The 25,889-nt window shown below is 36.7% G+C and overlaps 1 protein-coding gene across 3 annotated transcripts in view; it reads left to right on the plus strand.

The window, feature by feature from the left end:
- Nucleotides 1-3,619: 3,619 nt before the first annotated feature.
- STAT4 (signal transducer and activator of transcription 4) overlaps nucleotides 3,620-25,889 on the plus strand; it is a 92,111-nt gene continuing 69,841 nt past the window's right edge. The window contains exons 1-3 of one of the 3 annotated variants that reach the window (XM_033112254.1): nucleotides 3,620-3,697; nucleotides 6,178-6,306; nucleotides 7,698-7,842. In XM_033112254.1, coding sequence (XP_032968145.1) covers nucleotides 6,179-6,306; nucleotides 7,698-7,842 — 273 coding nt within the window. In that variant the 5' untranslated portion in view covers nucleotides 3,620-3,697; nucleotide 6,178. Of the gene's footprint in view, nucleotides 3,698-3,884; nucleotides 3,993-6,177; nucleotides 6,307-7,697; nucleotides 7,843-25,889 lie in introns of those variants that run through there. The other 2 variants (XM_033112257.1, XM_033112256.1) reach the window with 2 other exon arrangements.

Here is a 25,889-nt window from a genome sequence, read left to right on the forward strand (position 1 = left end):
TTTAGACTGGATTCTAAGAAAGAGAAGCAAAGTGGACATAGAGAGACCTTTCTTAGAAGCCTAGCTCAGTTACTGAAATAGAAAGGGAGAAAGAGGTTTAAGGCAGACTTTAACCGAGAAAAAATTGTTCATTTAGGTGGATAATCCCTCCTGATATGTACTTTTGGATAAACTGATTTCAGCGGATAGGATATGGTGGATAGAGCAGAGATTTCAAAAGTGTTGTCTGCTGATCCCTGGGTTGGTCATCAAGAATCTTTAAGAGTGTCTGCAAAGTTAAAATTATTTTTATAATAGTTTTGCCTTTTCACTCTGATGATATTTGCACTGATGATACCAAAGCAGAGGTGGCTAGTGTTGGTGCACGAACAAAGACAGTGATGCTAAGTTATCTGAGTATCATTGTATTCTTCAACACCACACACTGAACATCTGTAAAATGCCAGCTTGACTTAAAAATGTTTTTGATGAAGCAACAAAATTAATATTATTAAATCTCAGACCTTGAATACATGTCTCCTTAATATTCAGTGTGATGAAATGGGAAGTACACTTATTAATGTATGATGATCGCCTAAAGGAAAAGCACTTGTATGACTGAGTTGCCCACCAAACTGGCCACTTTTTTTCACAGAACACTGTTTTTACTTGAAAAAATTACTGACAAACTATAGTTATTCAGATGTGGGTATTTGAAAGACATTTTCCTGAAAATGAACATGGGCAATAATCCACAATATCTGTTTTCAATAATAAATTTGGAGCTTTCTAGCAAAAATTAGAATTTGGAAAATTTGTGTCCTTCCTATGAACTTAACAGTTTCCCAATACTTAAAAATACTTGTCTAATGAGATCAGCTATTAACTAATGGGATTTTTTTTTTTTTTTTGATATTGAATGATGGAATGTTTCAGCCTTTGGAAGAGCTGCCTAATTCAGTGGACCAGTATTTTCCAAATGACCAATGCGTGATATTACAAAATCATGTGTGGGTAAAAGTTCCATTCAAAACACAAGACATACCAGTGGATTTGTTAACAGTCCTATACATGTAAAGTTTGCTGATATGGTTTTACATTCTACAGGGCAACTAACCCTTAAGAAACTACCACTTGTTAAATTTGGGTGTGGTATCAAAGTAGTATATCCACAGTATCTGAAAAGGCTATTAAAATGCTTTTCTCTTTTCCAATTAAGTTTCCGTGCGATTCCAGAATTTCTTCAAGTACATCAACCACAACAATATTTTGCAACAGATCAAATGCAGAAGCAGATGTAATAATCCAGCTGTCTTCTCTCAAGCCAGACATGAAAGAGATTTTTCAAAAAATGTAAACCAATGCCACTCTTTAATTTTTGTCTGTTGGAAAACATACTTATTTTTCATAAAAATATGTTTTTGACACATAATACGTTTATGATTATAATTTTAAATGAATCTATTTTAATTTTTTCTTATGTTTTATTTTTAATACAATAAATAAAAATTTAACACAGAATAGTAACATACGAAACTCCTTTGGCGTTGTCAAAAGTTTTTATGAGTATAAAGATGTCATGAGACCAAACAGTTTGAGAACTGCTGGGGGAGCCCCAAGGTGAGATTCTTAAAAGGAAGAAGGGAACAAACTCTCTGCTTTGTATAGCAGACACTCAGTAGTTGAGTACAATGATGATAAAGACACGCAAAACCAGTATGACTAACAATAAGGCAGGAAGTGAAAAGTGCTAAATGAGTGGTCTAGATCTGTGCCATCCAATAGGCTTGCCACTGGCCACATGTGGCTAGTGAGCACTTGCAATGTGGCTGGTCCACACTGAGACGGCCCGGAAGTGTCACATATGCACCAGACTTCAGGGATTTAGTATGAAATAAGAAATGCAGGTATCGTAGTAATAACTTATATTGATATATATACTGAAATGTTAATATTCTGCATGTATTGGATTATTGATAGTATTAAAATTAATTTCACTTTTTTTTTTTTTACCTTTTTAAATGTGGCTACTAGAAAACTTAATATATGTGGTGTGTATTTTGTTTGTCTTGAACAGTGCCCGTTTGGACAGGAGGTGTGATGAGAATTCAGAGCAGGGAAAAGTTGCTATGGTTGGGGTCAGCAGTGAACTTTCTTCCCTGAGAAGGATACAGTTTCAATAAGCAGACAAGTTAGGGGAAGAAAGTGCAGATGAAAGGAACATCAAAACTGAAATATGAGAGGAGAGGTTAATCCAGGGAGCAGAAGAGGCCGGTCTGGGTTGGACTGTGAGCTCCTATAGGAGACGTAAGTTTCCTGGGTAACTTGGGAACAAATTGTACAGAGCTTGCAGTACCAAGAATTTGGGCTTTTTCATATAGACAGTGACCAGTTCCCCAGCAGAAAAGTGGACTTTTTCCCATAACTTATGGAATAGTGTGAATTAAGCACTTTCTGCATGTAGGGAAGAGCGGCCTAAACTTCTGGAAAAGGCGCAGGGTGCAAGCCAGGACCAGGCTTATCTGACTAGTGAACTTGAAGTGATGTCCCGAGTATGACTTTGTGGTTGATTGGCTTATTTTTTCCTGAGGGAGGGAAAGGGGTACATTTAAGCACATGACAGTAATGTCACCTGGGAGAGCCGGAGAATCCTGAGGCTGTAGATGTGTGATGCCTGGTCAGGGCGAGTGACGACGCAAGCTGTTTACCTTGGTATACAGTATTGCTCTAGGCCTGTACATAAGCAGATTTAATCATTGCTTCTATCTTTCCATCTAGCTGCCTTTATTTTTGTCTTTATTTTCATGGAACTCTAGCTGTGCATCAGGGGGTTAACAATCTAGCTCTGAGGAGATGAAATGAAAAGACCACTAAGGAGGGAGTTGAAATTCCTGGACTCTTACCTAGGCTCAGCGGCTAACTCATTGAGTGAGTTTGGTTACCTCTCTGGGCCTCAGTCTCTCCAGACACGAAAGAAGAGTTAGAACCAGATGAGACCAAGGCTCCCTCCAGCTCTGTGATTCTAGAACAGGCACATGTCACAAAGGGAGAAAAGCACACCACAGCAACCAGGAACAGGGCTACTGGGAGAGAAGGAGGATGCTGGGCCAATAGGGGCAGGCTTTTAGCGGCTTCCACAGAGGCTGCCCCAAGCCTTTGGGTGAGGCTGTCCTTCTTCTAGGGAGCAGAACCTGCTGGAATTGGACCACAGTAAGGTCCATGAACTTGGTGTTTGGATCCTGGCTACCCACCCCTTTCATCCTTGGGGCTGGCTCACCAGGGTGAGTGGCGACTGAAAGGAGGAAGGCAGGAAGCTAGGAATTTAGCTCCAGGTAAATAAGTCTGCAGGGGGTCCCAAATTGTTTGGGGAAACCACTGATGAAAATGAGTGTGCTTAGTGCCCACCCACCCACCTCCTCCTAACCCTCTTGGGTCACCTGCAGCTGCAGGTGACTGATGGGGTTGAAAAGAGAGGGCCTCCTGCAAAGGGGCTTCAGCCTGTTTCTGCTCTTAGCATTTCTAGAATAGAGAGTGGGTGGGAACTGACCCAAGTAAAGTCCCAGAGACGCTAACACTGACGCACAGGAAAGCCTCAAGTGGGAGGAGAAATGCAAATCCTCTACTGATGATGGCATCAGAGGCTTTGTCCCGGGGAGTGTGAGGGGAGATTCTGGCTTTGGACTTGAGCACCGCCTGGGACCTAGGCTGAGGGAGCCAGGTAAGTAGGCAGACCACACCTTCATATTGCTTTTTCAGAGAAGAACTGGCCAGGAAATGCTTATGCAGACTGCTGTTGAGGCTTTGCTGTTCACTTGCTGTTTTGACAGTTACTTTCCTTTGACTTGTCTGAGGTTAGGTGATTTTGAAAAGAAGCGTCCAACTCCGTGATTCAAAGATGCACTCCAGTGCAGGTCTCTGAACGGGAGATTTGCGTGTGTGCTGTGCCACCCGGAATGTGAACGGTAGGACAGTTGTAGCTGATGTGGAGGTGTGTCCTCGCCGAGTGCTAAAAAGTGAGCCCCTCTTCACTTTCTTCGCCAGCTTCTCTGAGTTATGCTGTCTGACATTAGACGGCGTACCTGGGTTTCAGAAAAAAGTCCACAGTTAATATACCCAGTGATTGTGGCTTTGATGAGAGCAAGTGATGTTTTAGGACAGGCCATCTGTGCAAGCTCCAGGCCACAGAGCCTACAAAGCACCATTAGTTACCCACCAGTGGGACAAAAACAAAATGTCCCTTTCTATATATCTTCTAGGACCAGGCGTTCAAAGAGAAGAGACAGGCACTCAGTTTTCAAAACAAATGTTCCATAGTTTTCTTGGGACTGGAGAATTAGCCCTTCAAGAGTGAAAGCATAGAAATGTGCTGAAGGAATTCTGGAGACATTTCTGGAGGCTGCAACGGAGAAGAATATCCTAGGACTATTCAGCTTGTTCTTCCTCTTCTCAGCCTTGAGTTCAGCTCTCTGAAAATTAAACTTGGGTCCTAAGAGTGATCTATCTAACTTTAGGATAGGTTCAGTTGACTTAATTCTTTTGTTAGAAAACAGATTTTTATCCAAATCATAGCAGATTTAATAATAGTAGCAATTAGAATTGCAATGCGATTTTCAGCTCATGTTCTCTCGTCATTAACTAGAATAAATTGATGGGTTATAGCAGGACAATGTTAATAGTGGCATAGGAACAAATGTTCCAATTTTGTGTGGAACATATATACACCCAGTATCTGGAAAAAGAGATGCATTTGGTGTCAGGAGACCCCAGGTCAATCTTTAAAGTTGTGCATCGAGGAGTCATTTCTGACCCTCAGATTTTTTTCATTTTTAAAGTTGGGGTAATACTATCCATTTACCTTATTCACAACAACATCAGGAGTACCACTCATTGACTTAATAGACACTTAATAAGCACTTACAATGTGCCCAGAATTGTCATGTGTAAAGGTCTTCATAAATATAAAGTGATTTGCAAATGAGACATTATTTCTTTTCCCAGTTGCTTTCTTTTAGCAAAACATTGGCATTAATTTTCTTCTATACATTTAGATCAGGGAAAAGTTGCCCCCAAATGGTTCCATTTGAAACCTGAAATATGTGAAATTTATTATCATGGTGTTCTGTAGAGAAAAGGAAACCTTAATTTATCTTCGAGATAGGTTGAAATACTACGGTGATTAATCATATAAAAATTTGTTCTTTGATCTAGAATTGCTGACAAAACAATGAAAAATTTGACTTTTGAAACAGTAAAATACTGTAACTTCAAGGAAATGTCGTGTTCATTTCCCGAGTTAGGAAATATGTCTAAAGCTTCAAAATTGGCCAGAATGGGGTTTATGTGGGGAAACACATACTTTTTGTTTTATGACAGGCTGTCAAATACATATCAAGTGTGATTTCTTCCTCAAGTCACTGGAGGGTTTAACCACTATCAGGCGTACATCAGAGACTCCTTAAAAGTTGACTTTAAAAGCTTTGCCCAGCTATAGTGAATCATCACAAAAACAAAAATATGTATTGGTTGAGAGATGTTTTGAACTGAAAGAATTAGAGCCCACGAAAATGCATACATGAAACTCTTCATAAAGCTAAGACCAAATTAGTTAGACTAGAACTCTAGAAACATAAGACTGACTCTAGAAGTCAGACACATCTGAAATGAAGAAAAAAGGATTGGGCAATTTCATATAAAAAGCTTTTATCAGGTATTCCTCACATCTAAAGCCATAGGAGAACCTTAGGAGGTATAGCTAAGTATGCTCTTTGCCTTTAAATTGCTCAAAGTCTAACAGTGTGGAGGGAGAAAGAGGTATGGGAGGAGCTTGTTGTGAATACAAATTCGTGCAGATTAATGGGGGTGGGGTGGGCAGAGGGGTGCTGAGCAGTGAAAGATTTCTGGAAAAGGGGGAATAGGAGTTCCTGTTAGAGCAAAAAGGAGGTGGTTTGGGAGTAGAGGGAGTATCCTGTTTCCTTCATTGGGGATGATTTATGGACAAGTTTAGAATTGCTTTATCTTTGGCTTTGAAAGCATTTTTCTTTTCTGTTTTAATTGAGTGACCATAAAAGAAAAGTAATTTTTCTTCAGTTATTTAACTAATGGAAAATACTGTCTTTATTTGAAATCTAAGAAAAGAATAAGAGGTACCACAGTTATTAACATTACTTTTAAACCTTTCGTTTACCCCTTGTTTTACAGCATGTCTCAGTGGAATCAAGTCCAACAGTTAGAAATCAAATATTTGGAGCAAGTAGATCAGTTCTATGATGACAATTTTCCTATGGAAATTCGACATCTGCTGGCCCAATGGATTGAAAATCAGGACTGGTAAGATCAAATACTATTTTGTTTCTCCTAGAGGTTGATGCAAAAATGCTTTATACTCTATCCCTATGGATTTATTCTATGGCCCACTTTTGACTCAATAGGTACATTCTTTTAAGATAAAAATACTTCTTCAAAATTTTGGAAAGGTTTTTCAAAGGAGGAGAATGATTGTCCTTTCTGATTTCATCCAGAAATCTAAGTTTTAAAATGAAAACTTAATGATACTAGAGCTTTGTTTTTCTGTAAGTCAAAACCCCAGCAATTTTTAAATATTAAAAATTCAAGAGGTAAGTCTACTATTTATATTAATTCTCCATCACAGACTCAGTGTAAATAAATATTTTTATTAGTATGTTTTACAAACATTCTTTTTAACTCTATTCACCTTGTACAACTAGAAACAATTTTTTTTTTTTTGCTTTAAACAAGTCACCTAACTTTTTTACTGTGGTAATGTATACTAATATAACCTTTACCATTTTAACCACTTGTAAGCATACAGTTTAGTGCCGTTAAGTACATTCACATTGTGCTACCATCACCATCATCCATCTGCAGAACTTTCTCATCTTCCCAAACTGAAACTTTATACTCATTAAACAGTAACTCTCCGTTTTCCCCATCCCAGGCCCTGGCAGCCACAATTCTAATTTCTGTCTATATGAATTTGACTACTCTAGGTACTTCATATAAGCGTAAGCACAAAATATTTGTCCTTTAGTGACTGACTTATTTCCCTTAGCATATATATATTTTTAAGACTCATCATGTAGCATGTATCAGAAGTCCTTCCTTTTTAAGGCTGAATAATAATTCTATTGTATATTCTGTGTGTTTGTGTATATATATATATATAACATTTTGTTTATCCATTTTTCCATCAATAGACATTTGAGTTGTTTCTACCTTTTAGCTATTGTAAATAAAGCTGCTATGAACATTGGTGTACAAATGTCTGTTCAGGTCCCTGCTTTCAAGTCTTTTGGGTATCTACCCAGGAGTGGAATTGCTGTATGTAATTCTGTGTTTATAGTTTGAGAAATCCCCATCCTGTTTTCCACAGTGGCTGCATCATTTTTCATTCCTATCAGCAACATACAAGAGACCCAGTTTCTCCACATGTTAATACTTATTTTGTGTTTTAAATAATTGTATCCTAATAGATGTGAAGTAGTATCTTTTTGTGTTTCGATTTGAATTTCCCTAGTGATTAATGCTATTGAGTATATTTCATGTATACAATAATTTTTCCAGCGAGAAGTACAATTTTTTAAAAACCGTTAAACGTTTATTACTGTGGAATAGATTTATCACTTTAAAATTAGTGTGGTAAAAAAATAGACATTTTACTAAGTTGTTTCCTGCTGTGTAATAACACTTTTGTTTTTTAGGGAGGCGGCTTCTAACAATGAAACCATGGCAACAATTCTTCTTCAAAACTTGTTAATACAACTGGATGACCAGTTAGGTCGTGTTTCCAAAGAGAAAAATCTGCTCTTGATACACAATCTGAAAAGAATTAGGAAAGTCCTTCAGGTGAGAATGCATTCTACTTTTTCAAAATATTTGAATTTATGAGTCTTAAATTCAGTAAAAAAAAAATCAAACATGTACCCTTATATTATTTTCAAATGAGATCTAAGAGTGTAAAGTCTGAGTTCCCTTACCATTTTAAATTTTGTGCCCAATTTTATTTTATTACCCAATGTTTGTTTTTCGTGAATATTTGAATCTAAGTGTGCTGTAAGTGGGAGGGTATGTGTGATTTACATGTGACTATTTGAGTTATGATAGAATTTGACAATGCCGGGATTTAAAAGATAATAGTTTTGTGGCTATTCCCCAGTCCTCCCTTGCCTTTGTCTCTTCTGTAACAATTTAGAGTTAGTATTATTCTCATCCATAGTTGGAAGCATCATGGTTGTATGTACCTTCCAGATTTGGTTATCTCACCTCCTTCAGAAACATTCTTTGGTGTACTCTAGAGCCTTATTCCAAAGGTTCACACAGGCAAAGCCGATCTTTGCGTTCCCACAGCACCTGGAAACACATCTGTACCATAGCATTTAATGTATCCTACATTAGTGTTATTTCTGTGTATTTGTATTCTCCGCCAAACTGTGAGTTCCTTGAGACAAGGATTTTAACATTCAGCTTTGAATTCCCAGCACCCACCAGGAGGCTGGATATAGGGTAGATATGTAATATTCATTGATTAAAAGGATGAATGAATAAAGTGAGTGAATCAGGGATCTAAATAATTAAGGGCAGGGTACTACTGAGCTAAACCCAGAAGTGTTGATGTAGCAAACTCTGAACATGGACTGCTGTAATATTTACTGCGTGCCTATACAACATATTAAATAACATGAAAAGTACAAGTACCATTTCTCAGTGAGGTATTCTCAGAATCCCAAACTTACAATGAATATATTTTTAGAAAATTTTACCAAGACTATAAAACAAAGGTGCTTGAAGTTACTAACAGTTTTGAGAGGGACAAATACGTTGTCTTTTTTCTTACTGTTTGGGTTGAACTGAGCCATTTTTGCCCTTGTCATCCCGTACAAATTTGCAAGATACTTGGCTGGGGGTAAAAAAAATAGCTTGTTGCCAACAAAACGGGATCTTTCACAGCATAAAGCAAACTATTTCTGATGGCGATAAGACATTTAACCTTGGCTTCATTAGCTTAATGCTCTACTCAATAAACCTAACACAAGGGTTGGCATACTGCTTCCTGCAAGTCATATGTGGCCATTGACTGTTTTCGTATGGCCCATGACTAAGAATGGCTTTTACATTTTTAAGTGGTTGAAAAAATAAAAAACATAAATACATCTGTGACATGAAAATTATATGAAATTCAAATTTCTGTATTTTAGTGGAACATGGCCATTCTCATAGCACACTGACTTTGGTTGCTTTTGACCTACAACCACAGAGTTGAGTTGTAACAGAGACTGTATGGCCCCCAAAGCCTAAAATAAAAATATGTTTATGTGATTGTGTGTGTATGTGTGTGTGTGTATCAGGCATATTTATCTTTCCCTTTATAGGAATGTTTGCTGACCTCTGGCCTAGAAACAAAGGTTCTGTATTTTGCTAGAGGGGCACAGATGGGTAAAAATGGATGATGCATGGTCTTTGAAAATTCTGACTCTCAAAATGTGGCCTTGGGAAAATCACTTAATCTTTCTGAATTCCCATATCTTTTACGGTAAACGAGAATGATTGTTATTTGCCTTTTGAAATTGTAAGGAAGATTGGAGCTTTTATTCTGGCAAAAAAAAAAAAAAGGCTTTCAGGAAATGGTTCTTGTTGATAGGGAAAATAGCAGGACCTGCCTGGTATAAATCAAGAGTAAGTGTACAGGCCATCTTTTTTTTTTTTTTCTGTGTGGGTATCAGATTGTGAGGGAGCTCAAGAACCCTCAGTAACTCCCAGTCACATTTCAGCTTAAGCACGAACTCTTGTGCTTATGTCACTGGCCCTTCAGCATCTGGCCTCTGTAGGCTTTTACCAACAAACTGCCTGAGCTGCTCAACTACCCTGTCCCAGAAAAATAAACCTACTCCTTATTTCCAAACACACCAAGATCGCTGTTTAACTCTGAGCCTAATTCATGACTGTCCCATAGCCAGGAATGCTCTGCCATCCCTCTTCCTCCAATCCACTTCCCATTCACTCCTGGAGGAGCTGTGGAGGTCCTGGGGCTGCAAGGGCAACCCTCACCTGCATGTTAGCCCTTTTTCTGATCCTTCACAGAGCACTGGTTGCAAGAAAACCAGCATCTCATCAGTGCTGGATATGTCTAAGCAGGTCACAAGCTCTTTGAGGGTAAAAGCTTGACCTCCTTTTGTGACCTCCCTCTTCCTTCTACTACCCAGTGTGGTTCTACTACAAACTGGGAGCTCAAAAAACAGTTTGGTTAGTTGAGATATTTTGAATTGACAAAAGCACTTGTTTCTTTTTTTTTTTCCCCTTCTTCCGCCTCCCCCTCTCCCACTCCGATTCCAGCCATTGCTTCTCAGTCTAGTTGTGTAGGCCCATGCTGCTATTATGAGCCTTGCGCACCCCATCCCCCCTTCGCCCCCAAATACACACCCAGGTCCCTCCTGGCAGCACATGGTAGCCTGCGCTGACCTCCCCGCTGCTCACAGCAGCCCAGCTCCCAGCCGTTGTTTACAATCCGTTGTTCACAATCTTAGCTGTAGAGGACGCACCTCACTGGCCCCATGTGGGAATTGAACCAGCGACCTCTGCTTTAGGACCATGGCGATTCAACCACCTGAGCCACCGGGCCGGCCCCGTACTTGCTGTTTCTTTCTTGTGCTTCTGCATATTTTGTTTTATAAACTATGCTTACTGGGTATTTGTATATTAATTCAGAACATAGTAGAAAATAGTGATAAAGAACATGTCAGCTATGGTTTTACACCTAAACAACCCTGTATTTCATGTTTCTTTTTAGTCTATCATGTTCCCATTAAGTTTTTTTAATAAGACAAGACTTTTTGATAAAACATGATTCGCCCGCAGCCCCAAAAGGAGGAAAAAACCTATCGAAAGATTGTTGATATGGTGCTTATCTGGTTTAAGCATTTTCATCCTCTGGAATTTTAAATACAATCTATTTTAACTATTATAAGAAAAAAGAACAAATAATATGGTACCAGGGAACTAAGCCAGGTATAAGGTAGATTTATTTTAGTTCTTTATAGAGCAGTTTCAATATATAAATTTACTATTTTATATTACATCTACTTCTGATAAGAATTTAGAATGGCTTGTTATAAAAGACAAATTAAACAAAACCACTGAACCAAGAGTAAAGGCAAGCTCCAAGATGGGAAGCAGTGAATACTGATATCCAGCTAGCCTTAGCCCGTTTAAGGGGAGGCAGTCTCCAGTCAAGACCAGGAACAAGGACTGTATCAGGCTGAATTCTGGCTTTGGGACTTACTCTCTGTGTGTCCCAGGGCAAGATATTTACACTCTGTGGCCAAAAGCATGTGGTAAGGGCTATGTTAGGTTTTGCTAAAAAATAAATATCTACCCCAGATATTTCAAGAATGCTTCCCCTTGTTCTTAGACCTTAAACACACACACACACACACACGATTTTATGTTTTTTAGAGCAGTTTTAGGTTTATAGAACAATTGAGCAGAAAGTACAAAAAGTTCCCATACACTCCCTCTCCAACCCCCTCCTCCTTTTCCCCTATTACTCACATGTTGCATTGGTGTAGTACATTTGTGACAATTGTTGAACCTGTTCAGATACATTACAGTGGTACTCTTTTATCCACAGTTTCACTTTATGTGGTTTCAGTTACTTGCTGTCAACCGCAGTCCAAAAATATTACATAGAAAATTCCAGAAATACACAATTCATAACTTTTAAATTGTGTGCCCACCATTCTGAGTAGCATAACGAAATCTCATGCAGTGTTGCTCCATCCTGTCCCTGATATGAATCCTCCCTTTGTCCAGTGTCTCCTCGCTGAGTATGCTTGTCCATCCGTTTGTCACTTAGTAGCCATCTTGGTTATCAGATCCACTGTTACTGTGTTGCAGTGCTGTGTTCAAGTAATGCTTATTTTACTTAACAATGGACAAAGTACAAGAGCAGTCATACAGGCAATTTGGGTGTGCCAAAGAGAAACCACAAAGTGCTTCCTTTAAGTGAAAAGGTGAGAACAGCACTATAAGATATTTTGTGTGATAGAGACCACCTTCACATAACTTTCATTATAGTGTATTATCATTGTTCTATTTTATTATTAGTTGTTAATCTCTTACTGTACCTAATTTATAAGTTAAACTTTATCATAGGTTTGTATGTAAAGGAAAACACATAGTAGAGACATCCCCGATTTAGGATGTTTTGAGTGCATCGTGCAATGCATTCAATAGAAACTGTACTTTGAATTTTGATCTTTTTCCAGGCAAGCAATATGCGGTATAATACTCTCTTGTGATGCTGGACAGGGGCAGTTAGCCAGGTGATCAAGTGTAAACAACCAATTCTCTACAGTGTATTCACTGTGTTAGATGATTTTGCTTAACTGTAGGCCAATGTAAGTGTTCTGGGCATGTTTAAGTTAGGCTAGATTAAACTATGATACTTGGTAGGTTAGGAGTTTTAAATGCTTTTCTGACTTATGATATTTTCAACTTACAATTGGTTTATTGGGACATAACTGCATCGTTAGTCAAGGAGCATCTGTATATGTAGGGTTCAGTACTACCTACTGTTTCAGGCATCCACCAGGGGTCTTGGAACATATCCCTTGAGGATAAGTGGAGAATACTGTACTATAATTTGTTTATGCATTTTTGGCTATAATGAATAAAGCCGATGTGAACATGTATGTGAAGATTTTTGTGTGGGCATGAGTTTTCAACCCGTTGGGGTAAGTAAATACCTAAGATCTTGATTGCTGGATCTTTGTGCTTGGACTACCTATTGCAAACTTCTTTTCCTTGTTCACCTTCCTCTCTATGTCTCAGTCTGTTTGGGCTGCTATAACAAAGATAAAACTGATTAGGTGGATTTTAAACAAAGATATTTATTTCTCACAGTTCTGGAGGCTGGGAAGGCCAAGATCAAAGCACTGGCAGATTTGGTGTCTGATTCAGCTTCCTGGTTCATAAATGACTGCCTTTTCACTATGATCTCAAGTGGCAGAAGGGGGAGGGGAATTCTCTGGGGTCTGTCTTATAAGGACACTACTCTCATTCATGAGAGCTCTGCCCTCATGAGCCTCATGACCCAGTTACCTCCCAGAAACTCTACCTCCTAATACCGTCACATTAATGGTTAGGATTTCAACATATGAATTTGAAGAGACACAAATATTTGGTCTATAACAACCTTTCTCTCTGTCTTTCTCCCTTAGATAGAATGCCTATTTAAAAAAAACAATAAATAGGTGCACATTCATAATAAAAATTGTAGCAATACAGAAACATGCAATACAGAATTGTAACAATACAGAAACATGCAATACAAAATACAGCAATACAGAAATCTGCCTAGTTATAATTATATTAATACTTGATGAGTGTTATTCCATAATCTATACATGTATATGCAGATAGAAGGCTGGAACGCAGGCTGCCACTGATATTGTATACCCAGTAGCTACCAGTATTTTTGAAGTCTCCTTTGTCCCTTCTCTAACTCCGCTCTGTTCTGTCCCCACCCAGAGAAACCACTAATCTAAATTTTGCTTTTATTAGTCTCTCCCATTTTTGTTACAGTTTTACCACATATACTGATATCCCTGGACAATATAGTATATAGGTTTGCAAGTTATGGAACCTCGCATAAATGGGATCATACTGTATTTATTCTTTACAGCTTGCTGTCTTCATTCAACATAGTTCCTGAGATTCATCCATGTTGATGCATGTAGTAGTTTATTCAGTTTCATTGCTACATAACATTTCATTGTGTGACTATATCACAGTTTATCCATTTTACTGTTGATGGGCACTTGGATTATTGCCAGTATTTCTTTGCTGTTTCAAACAAGGTTGGTCTGAAAAGTCTTGTGTGTGTTCCTTAGTGTAAATAGCATGAAATTCTCTAGGATATACACCTGGAGTGGAATTGCTCAATCATGGATGATGTATACATCTTTAATTGTACTGGATAATGCCAATATTGTGTTTTCTAAATGTTTATACCAGTTTACCGTTCCCCGGTAGCGTACGAGTTCTGACTCCATCCATATCCTTGCCCCACACGTGTTATGGACATATATCGTGCACCAATCTGGTGGTGTATCCATCTTATTTCTTCCGTTTAATTGTTTGTTCTTTTTCTAACTTCTTTATTCAAGTGCTTACTTCATTTATTTTTCTTTTTTTTCTTACAAATGAATTTAACTCTATACATTTTTTAGAGATAATTTTTATATATTTTAATATGTAGTGCTCTCCTTTTTCATATCTACATAGTCTATAGTTCAAATTTTGACTTCTATTTCTAGCTAGATAAATGTAAAAATTGTCCCACTGAAAATACATAGAAATGCTAGATAAAACATAATATACTTTTAAATGCACAGAGAAACTTATGACAAATTAAAGGGAATTTTTTTATAGTCAAAAATTTTTTTTCACTATAAAATAGAATTGTAAGTAGTAGCTGACATGGTGGCTGTCCTACATTTTTACATTCTAGAAATACAGGTCCCAAGCATGATAAATAAAAATAAACTACACAGAGAAAGAAAAGATCCTACAAGTAATAAGAGAGAACAAGCATATTACCTACACAGAAATGAGAGATAAACTGAAAACCAAATTTGAAACAGCTAACAAGCAACAAAAGAGTAGAATAATTTCTTCACAGAGCTGGAATATAATATCTATCAACTTAAAATTCTATATACAGTTAATTATTATATAAATTTGAAGGTTCACCACAACGATTCCCTCATGGAGGGAAGTACTAAAGGAAATTAAACACATGTTTAAGCATACACGGTAAAATTTCAGAAGTACCACTACAAGTGAAAATAGAGTGCATAAAAAATTGAAAGCACAAAATAAGATAGATAAAAAATCCGAATGATATCTATTAAATGGACAAACATCAGCAGTCATAACACAAATTGCGGTTTTTACAAAGATGCATCTAAAACATGAAATAATAAAAAGGTGATGAGATCAAAGAGGTGAGCAGGGGCTGTCTTTTAAAGAAGCTTGAGGGCCTTGGTAAGCAATCTGCGTCTAAAGCTGAGTGTGACGGGAAGCCACTGAGCAATGTGAGCAGAGGTGTGACATGAACTGATTTGTTTTCAAAAGCTCACTCTGGCTGATATAACTTTTGATAGTCAAGAGGGAATCAGAGAGACCTGTTAAAAAATTCCATTGATTTTTGAGAGCAACATACCGAAGTCTTTTTCTATTACTGTGGATTTATCAACTCTCCTAAACTTCTAGAAGTTTTTGCTTTATATATTTGTTCCTATTTTGTGCGGAGCATAGGTACAAAATAATACTGATGACTTAGGTTTTTTTTTTTTTTAAATCAATATAAAACATCCTTCTTTGATCCACTTTCTATTTTTTCATCTTGAAATTTTATTGTGAGGCTTTCTTTTTGTTATTATTTACTAACTGGCAAATGAATCCATCTCTTCATTTTCATACTTTCTGTGTCTCTTTATACTATGTCTTTTGTAATTATCATATAGCAAATATTATTTAGTGGACAAATATTTAATGAGTCCTTACTATGTTATAAATCTCATTTTAAGTACTAGGAATGCAATTGGAGAAGTCATGAAGCTTACAGTCTAAAAAGTTCACACCTTCTATGTTTTTATTTTTAACTTGTAGGAACTTCTATATCTATTCCTCAAAAATTAGTTTTGGGAAAGTAAGGAGAAACAGGCATCACCAAACTTGTCTGATAATAGAAAAAAAAAATCTCCACTAATTATTAGGGTGGTGCAAAAGTAATTGCAGTTTTTGCAATTTTTTTTTTTTTAACCTTTTAAACCGCAGTTACTTTTGCAACAACTTAATAGAAGGCTGTATTCAGGGTTTTGGTGTGAATCTGTGGTTAGTAATCCCACCACTTACAGAAGAGTTCTCACTGACCATGATAATGACTCTTTTAGAGTTTTTAAACTCGATGGATGAGGAGGCACACGCAAGTGTAACCCACCTTCATGTATTCTACCCTCTGCACTTTGGGCTCTCTCAGATGTCATTTGGGTTTGCCTGAACGAAAATACATGTTGGAGCTGAAAGCTCCTAAAATTTGGGCAAGTGGTGGGTTCCTTCTTGCCCTGTCTGTAAAAATCCTGTTGTTGGTTCTGAGTATCAGGTGAAGTAAGATTTTAAACATGACAAGGTGGAGGGTGCGAAACACATTTTTGCAATACCAGGGAAGAAAAATAGTTACTTGAACTAATGAGCCTCTCTGATCGACTAGATCTTATCCTCGAACTCATCATGCTACTTTCTCAGTTCACTCCTCTTCTTCCCTTCTGAACACCACACACAAAGGGAAGCGAAGAGGTGACCTCAACCTACGGCTTGCTGTAGCTACTCTGTGTTAACTCTGAAGGAGCTGAACGGAGGGTTCAATCTGTCTGGTCATTTTGCTGCAGGTGGGCCGCAGCCAGTTTGTCATTCACAGTTATTTCGTCAAGTCCCCAGGTTACACCTCCAAAATCGGTTTTTCTCTGAGATAATTACCTGATGCCAATATCACAGCGCTCATATTTTCCAGCCTCAGAGACCTGCATGTGGTCCCATTTAAGATGAAATGTGAGTTAGTTGTCAAGATGTTGTTTGCTACGCAATTTGGGACAGCCTGCCGAAGGCGGATGTTATGCAGTGCAGTTACTTGTCCAGTGCACGTGACACGAAACTGGAAATCCAGTATGATCATCTCAAGATCTCACCCACCTGAAACTTTTTTCAGGAATAGTTTTGTGCATATTCCTCCAAGCCTTTATTGTATCATGCCTGCCGGGTTTGCTCTCCCTCTTTATTAAGTCTTTTCTAACAGTTTATTTAAGTCTATAATGATTTGTCCTTTCTCTGAATTCTGATTCTCCTTGAAGTGGATGCCAGTCTGATGGATCTTCAGCACTCTATTACCACAACCCTCTGATTGGCTACTTTGGTCAAGAATGGAGGGATCTCACTCCCAGCTGCCGAGTGGGCTCCTGAGTACACATAAGGTGCTAAAGTGGTACAGGTAACCAAGAACAATATTGGTGACTAAAAAACGAGAAGACCTTCTGTGTGTCTATGGAGTCAAGAACTTGCCTATTTTCGATCATTTAGTCTGTGATCTCCACCTCAGTAGAAAGACATGGGAATAAGAAAATAAGCAGTGCTATATCAAACTTTTAAAAACAGCTATGGTTCAATCTGTCTGGTCATTTTGCTGCAGGTGGGCCGCAGCCTTTTATACATACCAGGTTTTCATAACTTATCTCATCTCTGTCAGGATTTACTTTGGAAAAGAAATTAATATCTCATTGGTTCCCTGTAGTTCAACACACCATCAGCTCACCATATTGCCTCCTTTAGATTCTTGTGTTTCTTTCCCTGAACAATAAAAAGTCTCCCCAGAGACAGAGGTAGAGACAGAGACAGAGACTTCATGGCAATAATGTGGAGGATAGCGTGGCAGAGGTGAAAATGGAGGTGTGAAGACCTGTTTGAATATCATTGCTATAGTTCAAGGGAAAGGAAATAGGATGCTGAGCTAGGCAATGACAATAGGGATGAAATAAATGTGTTGGAGTTGTGAGAGAATTTGGTTAAAAGAATTGACATGTAAATGAGTAAATAGATATGAACTGTGGGCGAAAGTGAGAAATAAGAAATGGTTTTAGTTTGGATTATTACATGGATCTTAATGCATAATGAAGATTAGATTTGGAGAGGGAAGTGGGATATAAAGATGAGTTTGATGAATTCTGAGTGGAGTTCAGTAGGAAGTTAATGGGAACTTACTGGAACAAATATGCCTATATATTTGCCTGTCTCCTCCGTAAGACTGAATTCTTTGGAAACATGCATCTTTGCATCCTCAGTGCTTAACACAGAGCCCAGCATGTAGGAGGGGCTCAGTGTCTTGTTTAAAAAAATGAGTTGAGCTGACATTGAAATGTGGATACTGCCTTATTGTAATTAAGTATCCCCAACTAAATTGAGCAAATGTCCTGTCATTATTGCAAATGCAGTTTAGAATGCATATAGCACAATTTAGATTATACAATTTTCTTGGGAGAATCAGCAATTTCTAAGGATAAAGGGAATTGGCTTTGGGAAGAAGTGTTTTTAGAACTATGGCACATATAAGAGAAGGTCAGGCTTGATGAAAGAAGGTAACAGGAAGAACTGAGAAAACTATTCAGAGGGAAAAAAGGAGACACTAACCTTCTGGAAGCCTGGAGAAAATGTGCTAACTTGGGAGAGGAGTAAGGACTGAAGTGAAAGGAAACCAAAGACAAATATCCTAGAACTACCTTCACCTGGGAAGGGGAAGGTGGTCTTTCTGAACCAATACCAACTCCTCAGGAGCTAAGTGCTCTGACTCTTTGAGCTCCAGGAGTACAAAAGATTTCAAACTTCCTCACACTATACAACACAAAGTAATTGTTAGAGATTCACTTAGAAATTCCATAGGAGGGCGGCATCTGCTGTCCCTTTTCATATACAAACTGAAAGATGTAGATTGGGGTCTACTAGATATTTTACTACAATGCACTTAGAGGAAAGTGCATCACTTTTTAAAAAACCTTTTCATTGATACCTAATATACATATAGTGCACAAATCTTCATTGTACAGCTTAATGGATTGTTATTATTATTTTATGTAACCCATATAACTACCACCAGATCAAGATGTAGAATGTTTTTTTGCACCCAAAAAACTCTCCCTTGCTTCTCCCAGTCAACACCACTCACAAATCTTTATAGATTTGTTTAGGATGTTTTAAACTTCATATGAACAAACATTTACATAATTATTTTTTAAACTTTTTTCACTCTACATTATAAGGTTTATCCATTTTGTTGTTTGTTGCTATAGTTTTGATTTTTTTTTTAATTACAGCTTAGTATTCCACTGTATGAATATACCACAATTTATTTGCTCATTCTCCTGTGGATGGAAACAATTTCCAGTTTTTGCACATTATGGATATAGGTGTTACGAACATTCTTGTTTGTATCTTTTAGTAGATATATCTACTCATTTCTTTTGAGTATATTTTCTGAGGTAGAATTCAGTAATAGACGTTTGGATTTAGGATATGCTGCCACACAGCTTTCCATAGTGGTTGTATCAACGTTCACTGCCACAGAAGTGTATGAGTTAAGCTGTTCATATCCTCAGCAAACATGCTATTGTCGGTCTTTTCATTTTAGCCATTTTAGTGTGCCTATAGTGGTATCTTATTGTAATTTTAATTGAGTTCTTCTAGTGATTAATAATACTGAGAATCTTATGATTGGTGGCCATTTTGATATCCTCTTTTAAAAGCGACTATTATTTTCCACATTTTAAATGTTTTGTCTGCCTTTGTTTTATTGATATGTCGTGCTTTATGTATTCTGAATAAGTCCTTTGTCAGATATATCTATTACAAATATCTTCTTCCACACTACAGCTTTCCTTTTCAGTCTCCTCTAAATGGTGTCTTTTTTTGATAAACAAAAGTTCTTAATTTTAATGAGGACCAATTTTTCAATCTTATTTTTGTTGTTACTGCTCTTTGCGTTCTGTTTAAGAAATCTTTGCTTGCCCTGGATCATAAAAACGTTCTTCTAGATTTCCTCTGAGACTTTTATTCTTTTAACCTTTCACATTTAGGACTGTGATCCATATGGAATTGATTTTTTGTGTCTGGTGTGATGTGTAGGGGTCGAGATAGACTTTTTCCATATAAATATCCAGTTGACCCAGGATCATTGATTTAAATGAGCATCCCTTTTTCATTGTAATGCAGTGACATTTTTGTCATAAATCAGGTGACTTGTTTTTATGTGGGTCTCTGGTATGTTAGTCTATTTATCTCTTTTAAATCAAGACCACATTTCAACTAATTACCATGCATTTGCAATTCAGTCCTGATGTATAGTAGTAATAGTCCACAAACTTTGCTCTTCTTCAGAATTATTGATTTCTACAAATAAAACTTCTGGGATTTTCATTGGAATTGTACTGAATCTATAGATCATTTTGGGAAAATATGACATCTTAATAATATTGGGTCTTCCAATCCATGAACATGAAACATCCATTTTTTCCCCCAAAGGACAGCTTTGACTATACTTTCCATCCTGTGATACATTCTGCTATTTTTCCCCCTTCTCTTTCCTCCCCCTCCCTTCCCCCTTTCATTCTATTCATTGCCCACTAAATTGATTTTATTATCTGTTAACAGGTCATAACCTGTAGTTTTTAAAACACTGTTCTCGGTTAGGCCTAGGAGGGGAATTGCTGGCATATGAACATTGTCTAAATTTGTATAATAGATACTACCACATTGTAGTACCACACTGCTCTCCAAAGCAGTTTAATAAATTTATATTTTAGGCAGCAGTGTATAAGTGTTCTGGTTTTAGTGCTTCCTCATTGATACTTGCTGTTTTCAGACTTAATTTTTACCATCTTAGAGTTGTGAAATAGATATATCATTATAGTGGATTTCTCTGATTATTCTTCAAATGGAGCAATTCCTCATGTTTATGGCTTAATATAAGGTACTTTTGTGTAGATTAGGGATATAATTTTGTTTTATTTTCTATATAAATAGTCAATTATTCCAGCACCATTTATTGAATAATCCCGCATATTCCCCACTAATTTGTAATGTGTCCATTTTTCTTATATTCATCTTATGTCAATTTTCCTATATGCATAGATCTAGTTTTAAGTCTTGTTATCTTATTTCCTTGATCTACTTGTCTACTCATTTGCATCAATATCACACTGTCAAATTGCTAAACTATATGATAATTCATGATATTTGATAGGGCCAAACAACCCACTTAATTTTTCAAAATTTTCTGGGTTATTTTCATCCTTTTTTTTCATGTAAATTTTAGGATCGGTGTTTCATGTTTATGAATATTTCTGTTGGGATTTTTATTAGAATTAAATTTATATGTTAGTTTAAGAAGACTTGATGTTGAATCTTTCCATCAATAGACATGGTACGTCACGACATTTATTCAGGTCTTCTATGTCCTTCAGTGCTATTTTTAAGCCTTTCTCCATGAACGTATAGCACATCTTTCTTTAGATTTATCCCTAGATAATTTTTCACATGTTATTGATATTTTGAATGGTATCTTTTTTCTATTACATTATCTATATGTTTATTGCTAGTCCATAGAATACTAGTGATGTTTGAAAACAAAGCTCCTGGAAGTCTCTTATTAATTCTAACTTTGTGCAAACTCTCTTTTGTTTTCTCTATGCAATTATATCATCTGCAAATAAGGAAAGTTTCATTGTTGTTTTCCAAGGTTTGTGCTTCTTTTTTCTTTTTCTTCTCTTATCAGCTATGAATTTTATTATAGTATTGAAGTAAAGCAGTCATAGCTGGTGAAATATTTTAGTAAGGTAATGCTTGCTGTAGTTTTATGGTGTTAAGGAAATTCCCTTATAATCTTGAATATTACATTTTATCAAATAATTTTTCTGCATCTATGAGTATTAAGGTAATTATATACTTAACTCTTTTAATCCATACTTAAGGAATATGATATAGATTTCTTATAATGAACCATTGTTATGTTCCTTAGATAAACTTTGATTTTTACATACTGCCTAACGATTTGCTATTTTATATAGGGTTTTGCACCTATTGGCAAATATATTCTTTTCTTTTACAGTCCTTGTCTGGTTTTAATATCAATATTATACTCACATTATAAAATAATTTGGAAATGTTATCTTTTTATTTTCTAAAGCAGAGCTTACCAAATAAGATACTAAAACACAACCTAGTTTTTTCTTTTATATATTTAATATATATTTTTAAAATTGTATATATTTAAGGTGTAGAAAATGATTTGATGTACATGTATATAATGAAATGATTACTACAGTCAAGTTCATTAACATATCATCTCCTCATATAGTTGCCATCTTTTTATGTGTGATAATAGCATCTGAAATCTACTCTCAGCATATCTCCAGTATTCACTACAGTATTAACTATAGTATTCATTCTGTACAGTAGATCTCTAGGCTTATTCATCATACGTAGCTGCAACTTTGTATTCTTTGGCCAACATCTCCCCACTTTCCCCATCTCCCAGCTTCTGGTAACCACAGGAAACATTCATTTATTTAGGTCTTTAATTTCTCTTGGCAATGTTTTACAGTGTTTTTTTATAAGTCTTTCACATCGTATGGACATATCATAATTTAACCAGTCCTCTAGAAATGGGTACTTAGTTCCCAATTTTTTTATTGGGGAAGGGGAACAGGACTTTATTGGGGAACAGTGTGTACTTCCAGCACTTTCTCCAGGTCAAGTTGTTGTCCTTTTAATCTTAGTTGTGGATGGTTCAGGTCAGCTCCAGGTCCAGTTGCTGTTGTTAGTTGAAGGGGGAGAAGCCCACCGTCCCTTGCGGGAGTCGAAGTGGCAATCTTGTGGCTGAGAGCCCGCGCTCCAACCAACTGAGCCATCCGGGAGCTCAGCGGCAGCTCAGCTCAAGGTGCCATGTTCAATCTTAGTTGCAGGGGACGGAGCCCACCATCCCTTGCAGGAATTGAGGAGTTGAACTGGCAACCTTGTGGTTGAGAGCCCACTGGCCCATGTGGGAATCGAACTGGCAGCCTCTGGCATTAGGAGCATGGAGCTTCAACTGCCTGAGCCACTGGCTTGGCCCTAGTTCCCAATTTTTACTCCATTACATCTTTATAAGCAAAATGATATTTAAAACCTCACATCTAGCTTTTGTCATTTGTAAGTGCTATAATTATCATTTTTACTGCTATAATTGCTATCTCACTCCACTCATTCTCCACTCCTACATTCTAATCTATAAGCAAGCAAAAGAGAAGGGCCCCCCAGAATGTCTCATCCATTTTTTGGTTTTAATTAAAGTTTATTGGGGTGACAATTATTAGTACAGTTAGATAGGTTTCAGCTGTACAATTCTGTAATACATCATCTGTATATCATATTGTGTGTTCACCACCCAGAGTCAGTTCTCCTTCCATCACCATATATTTGATCCCATTTACCCTCATCTACCACCCCCTCCTCCTTACCCTCTGGTAACCACTAAACTATTGTCTGTGTCTATGAGTTTTTGTTTATTTTTTTGTTCTTGTTCCTTTGTTGTTTTCAGTTTTATAACACATATCAGTGAAATCATATGGTTCTAGACTTTTCCTGTCTGATTTATTTCGCTTAACATAATAATCTCAAGGTCCACCCATGTTGTCAGAAATAGCACTATTTCATCTTTTCCTATGGAGGAATAGTATTCCATTGTGTATATATACCACACCTTTATCCAAACATATATCGAAGGACACTTTGGTTGTTTCTATGTCTTCGCCACCGTAAATAAAGCTTCAATGAACATTGGAGCACATATATCTTTATGGATACATGTTTTCAGATTTTTGGGGTAGACACCCAGGAGAGGGATTGCTGGGTCATGTGGTAATTCTATTTTTAATTATTTGAGGAACTTCCACACTGCCTTCCATAGCGGCTGCACCAGACTGCATTCCCACCAACAGTGTATGAGGGTTCCTTTTTTCTAAACCACAACTGAAACACCTCTATCTGTTTCCTGTTATTTAAAATCTCTAGGGAAGGTTATTTCATGAACAGACTTCATAGCCTTTCCAAAATCTTACAAACATGGTCATCAGGAAATGCCTTCTTTTGTTACTCTGCTATAAATTAATCCCATTTTCTCATCGTTCACTTGTCAGTGAACAAACAAACTTATCAGTGAATGGAAGAACATCTGGTTCTTATTTAAAAAAAAAAACAGTTCTCTATGCATTAGAAGACAGAAACTGTATTTTTGGGACTATTAATTTCCCATTTCTAGAACTCTTTTTAGCTTTATATATAGGTCCTAATCTCCAACCTTGCTAATCGATTAGTAAATGTGTACTAGTTGGTAAATTGTTCTGTATAAGGTCTTTTAATGAGCATGTGAACCACTTTGGTTTCAGGTCTTCTCTCAGAGGTAGCAAACTTTCATAAGTTATTAAGCCTCAAACCACACAAATCCAGAGCCATGAAGGTGGTTTATCTCTGAGTTCCTGTAGGTTATATCTTTTTGGTATGTAGTTTAATGTCATACCCACCAATTTTTAAAGAACTTTCTTATTCCAAAGGTGATGCATATCCAATAAAGAAAATTTAGAAAACATAGATAAGTACACAGGAGAAAAAGATCTGTAATTTCATCTTCAATTGATAACCATTGTTAATATTATAGTATATTTCCTGCCAATATTTCTACTCACATATATTTTTAACCTATTTAAAAATTTGATATTGTCTTATAACCTCCTTCCTAAGCTTAATACATTCACTTAAATAATCAACCAACCATAGTTGATTGGGATGGCATTCCATGCCATTAAATAATCTTTTTTAGCGTCATTTGTATTTGCCTATTAATTGGACATTTATAACTTTTTCCAACTTTTCACCAATATAATCAAGTGAAGAACACATACCTATTGTTAAAACTTTATTCATATTTATGATTATTCTGTTAGGACAGTGGGTCTTAACTTCATACATCAAAATCTCTTGTAGAATTGTTTTTAATATAGACATCTACTGTGATATAAGTGTAAACTGGTATATTAATGAAGATTTTACTGGTTACAGTATTAAATAAAATATCCGACAGTGGGATTTTATTTATCATGCACATAAAAATCTAATGTTGGTTATTCTGTAGATAAGTGGGTGGTTTTCCTTTTCATTGTGATTCAGGATTCCAAGTTCCTTCCCTAGTCTGGTTCAGCTTTTCCAAAGGGGCCTGGATGTCTTTGAAGACAGACAGGAGATAGAGAAAGAGAACGAGTATGAAGTCAGAGCCACCTCTGAGATTTGCTGGCCTAAAAATGACACACTGCATCTGCCTAGCAAGAACTAGTTAACATGCCTCTCACACCATGCAAGAAATGCTAGGAAATGTAATCTCTGGATGGGCTGCCAGTTCCCTCTTTCAAGGACATCCTGTCAGACAGGAAGCTGAAATTTTGGTGGACAGTTAGGTATGTCTGCTACATTTGGTAAAACCATTTCGGAAAACAATTTGTCAACATCAAAGTTTGATGTGACTCAGCAATTCCATATCTGGATATTTATCCTACAGAAATTCTTGTCCAGGTAAAGAGGATATCCATACAAGAATATTTTTTTTGTTTGTTATTTATAATAATAAAAATGTAAACATGATCTTAAATGTCCATCTTTAAATGTCCACAGTGTTTAAGTAAATTGAATTATTTCCATGTAAGCTATATAACTATTAAAATATTAGATCTGAATATACTGAAATGGAGGGATGACTGTAATACACGTTATTAAATGAAAAAATACAAAAAAAACATGTCCAGTGTGATTACCCACAGGGAGTGAGAGGAGAAAGTGGAGGATGGGATTTCACCAATTTTTAACTTTTCTATTACTTGAGATTAAAACAATAAGCCCAAATTACATCACTATTTTCAAAACTGAGATTCCCAGACCTTGCCCCAAATCTACAGAATCAGAATCTCCAGGGAGTAGGGCCTCGAAATCTGTAGTTCATAGAAGCATCACAAATGATTCTAATAAATTGCCAAGGTTGAGACCACAGCCTTAGGATAAATTTCTAAAAGTGTAATTACTATGTCAAAGCGTATGAAAAGTGTTAAGGCTTTTGATAAGAATTGCCGAATTGTTCTTTAGTAATGTGCCAATTCACATTCTTACCACCAGTGTGTAAAAGCCCATTCCATCATCAACACTGAGTGGGGCAAAGTGTTTTAATCTTTGCCAGTTTGGTACATGAAAAATGGTGTATCTGATTTATGTCG

The sequence above is a fragment of the Rhinolophus ferrumequinum genome, chromosome 8 (genome assembly GCF_004115265.2).
Source record: "Rhinolophus ferrumequinum isolate MPI-CBG mRhiFer1 chromosome 8, mRhiFer1_v1.p, whole genome shotgun sequence".
Taxonomy (NCBI): domain Eukaryota; kingdom Metazoa; phylum Chordata; class Mammalia; order Chiroptera; family Rhinolophidae; genus Rhinolophus; species Rhinolophus ferrumequinum.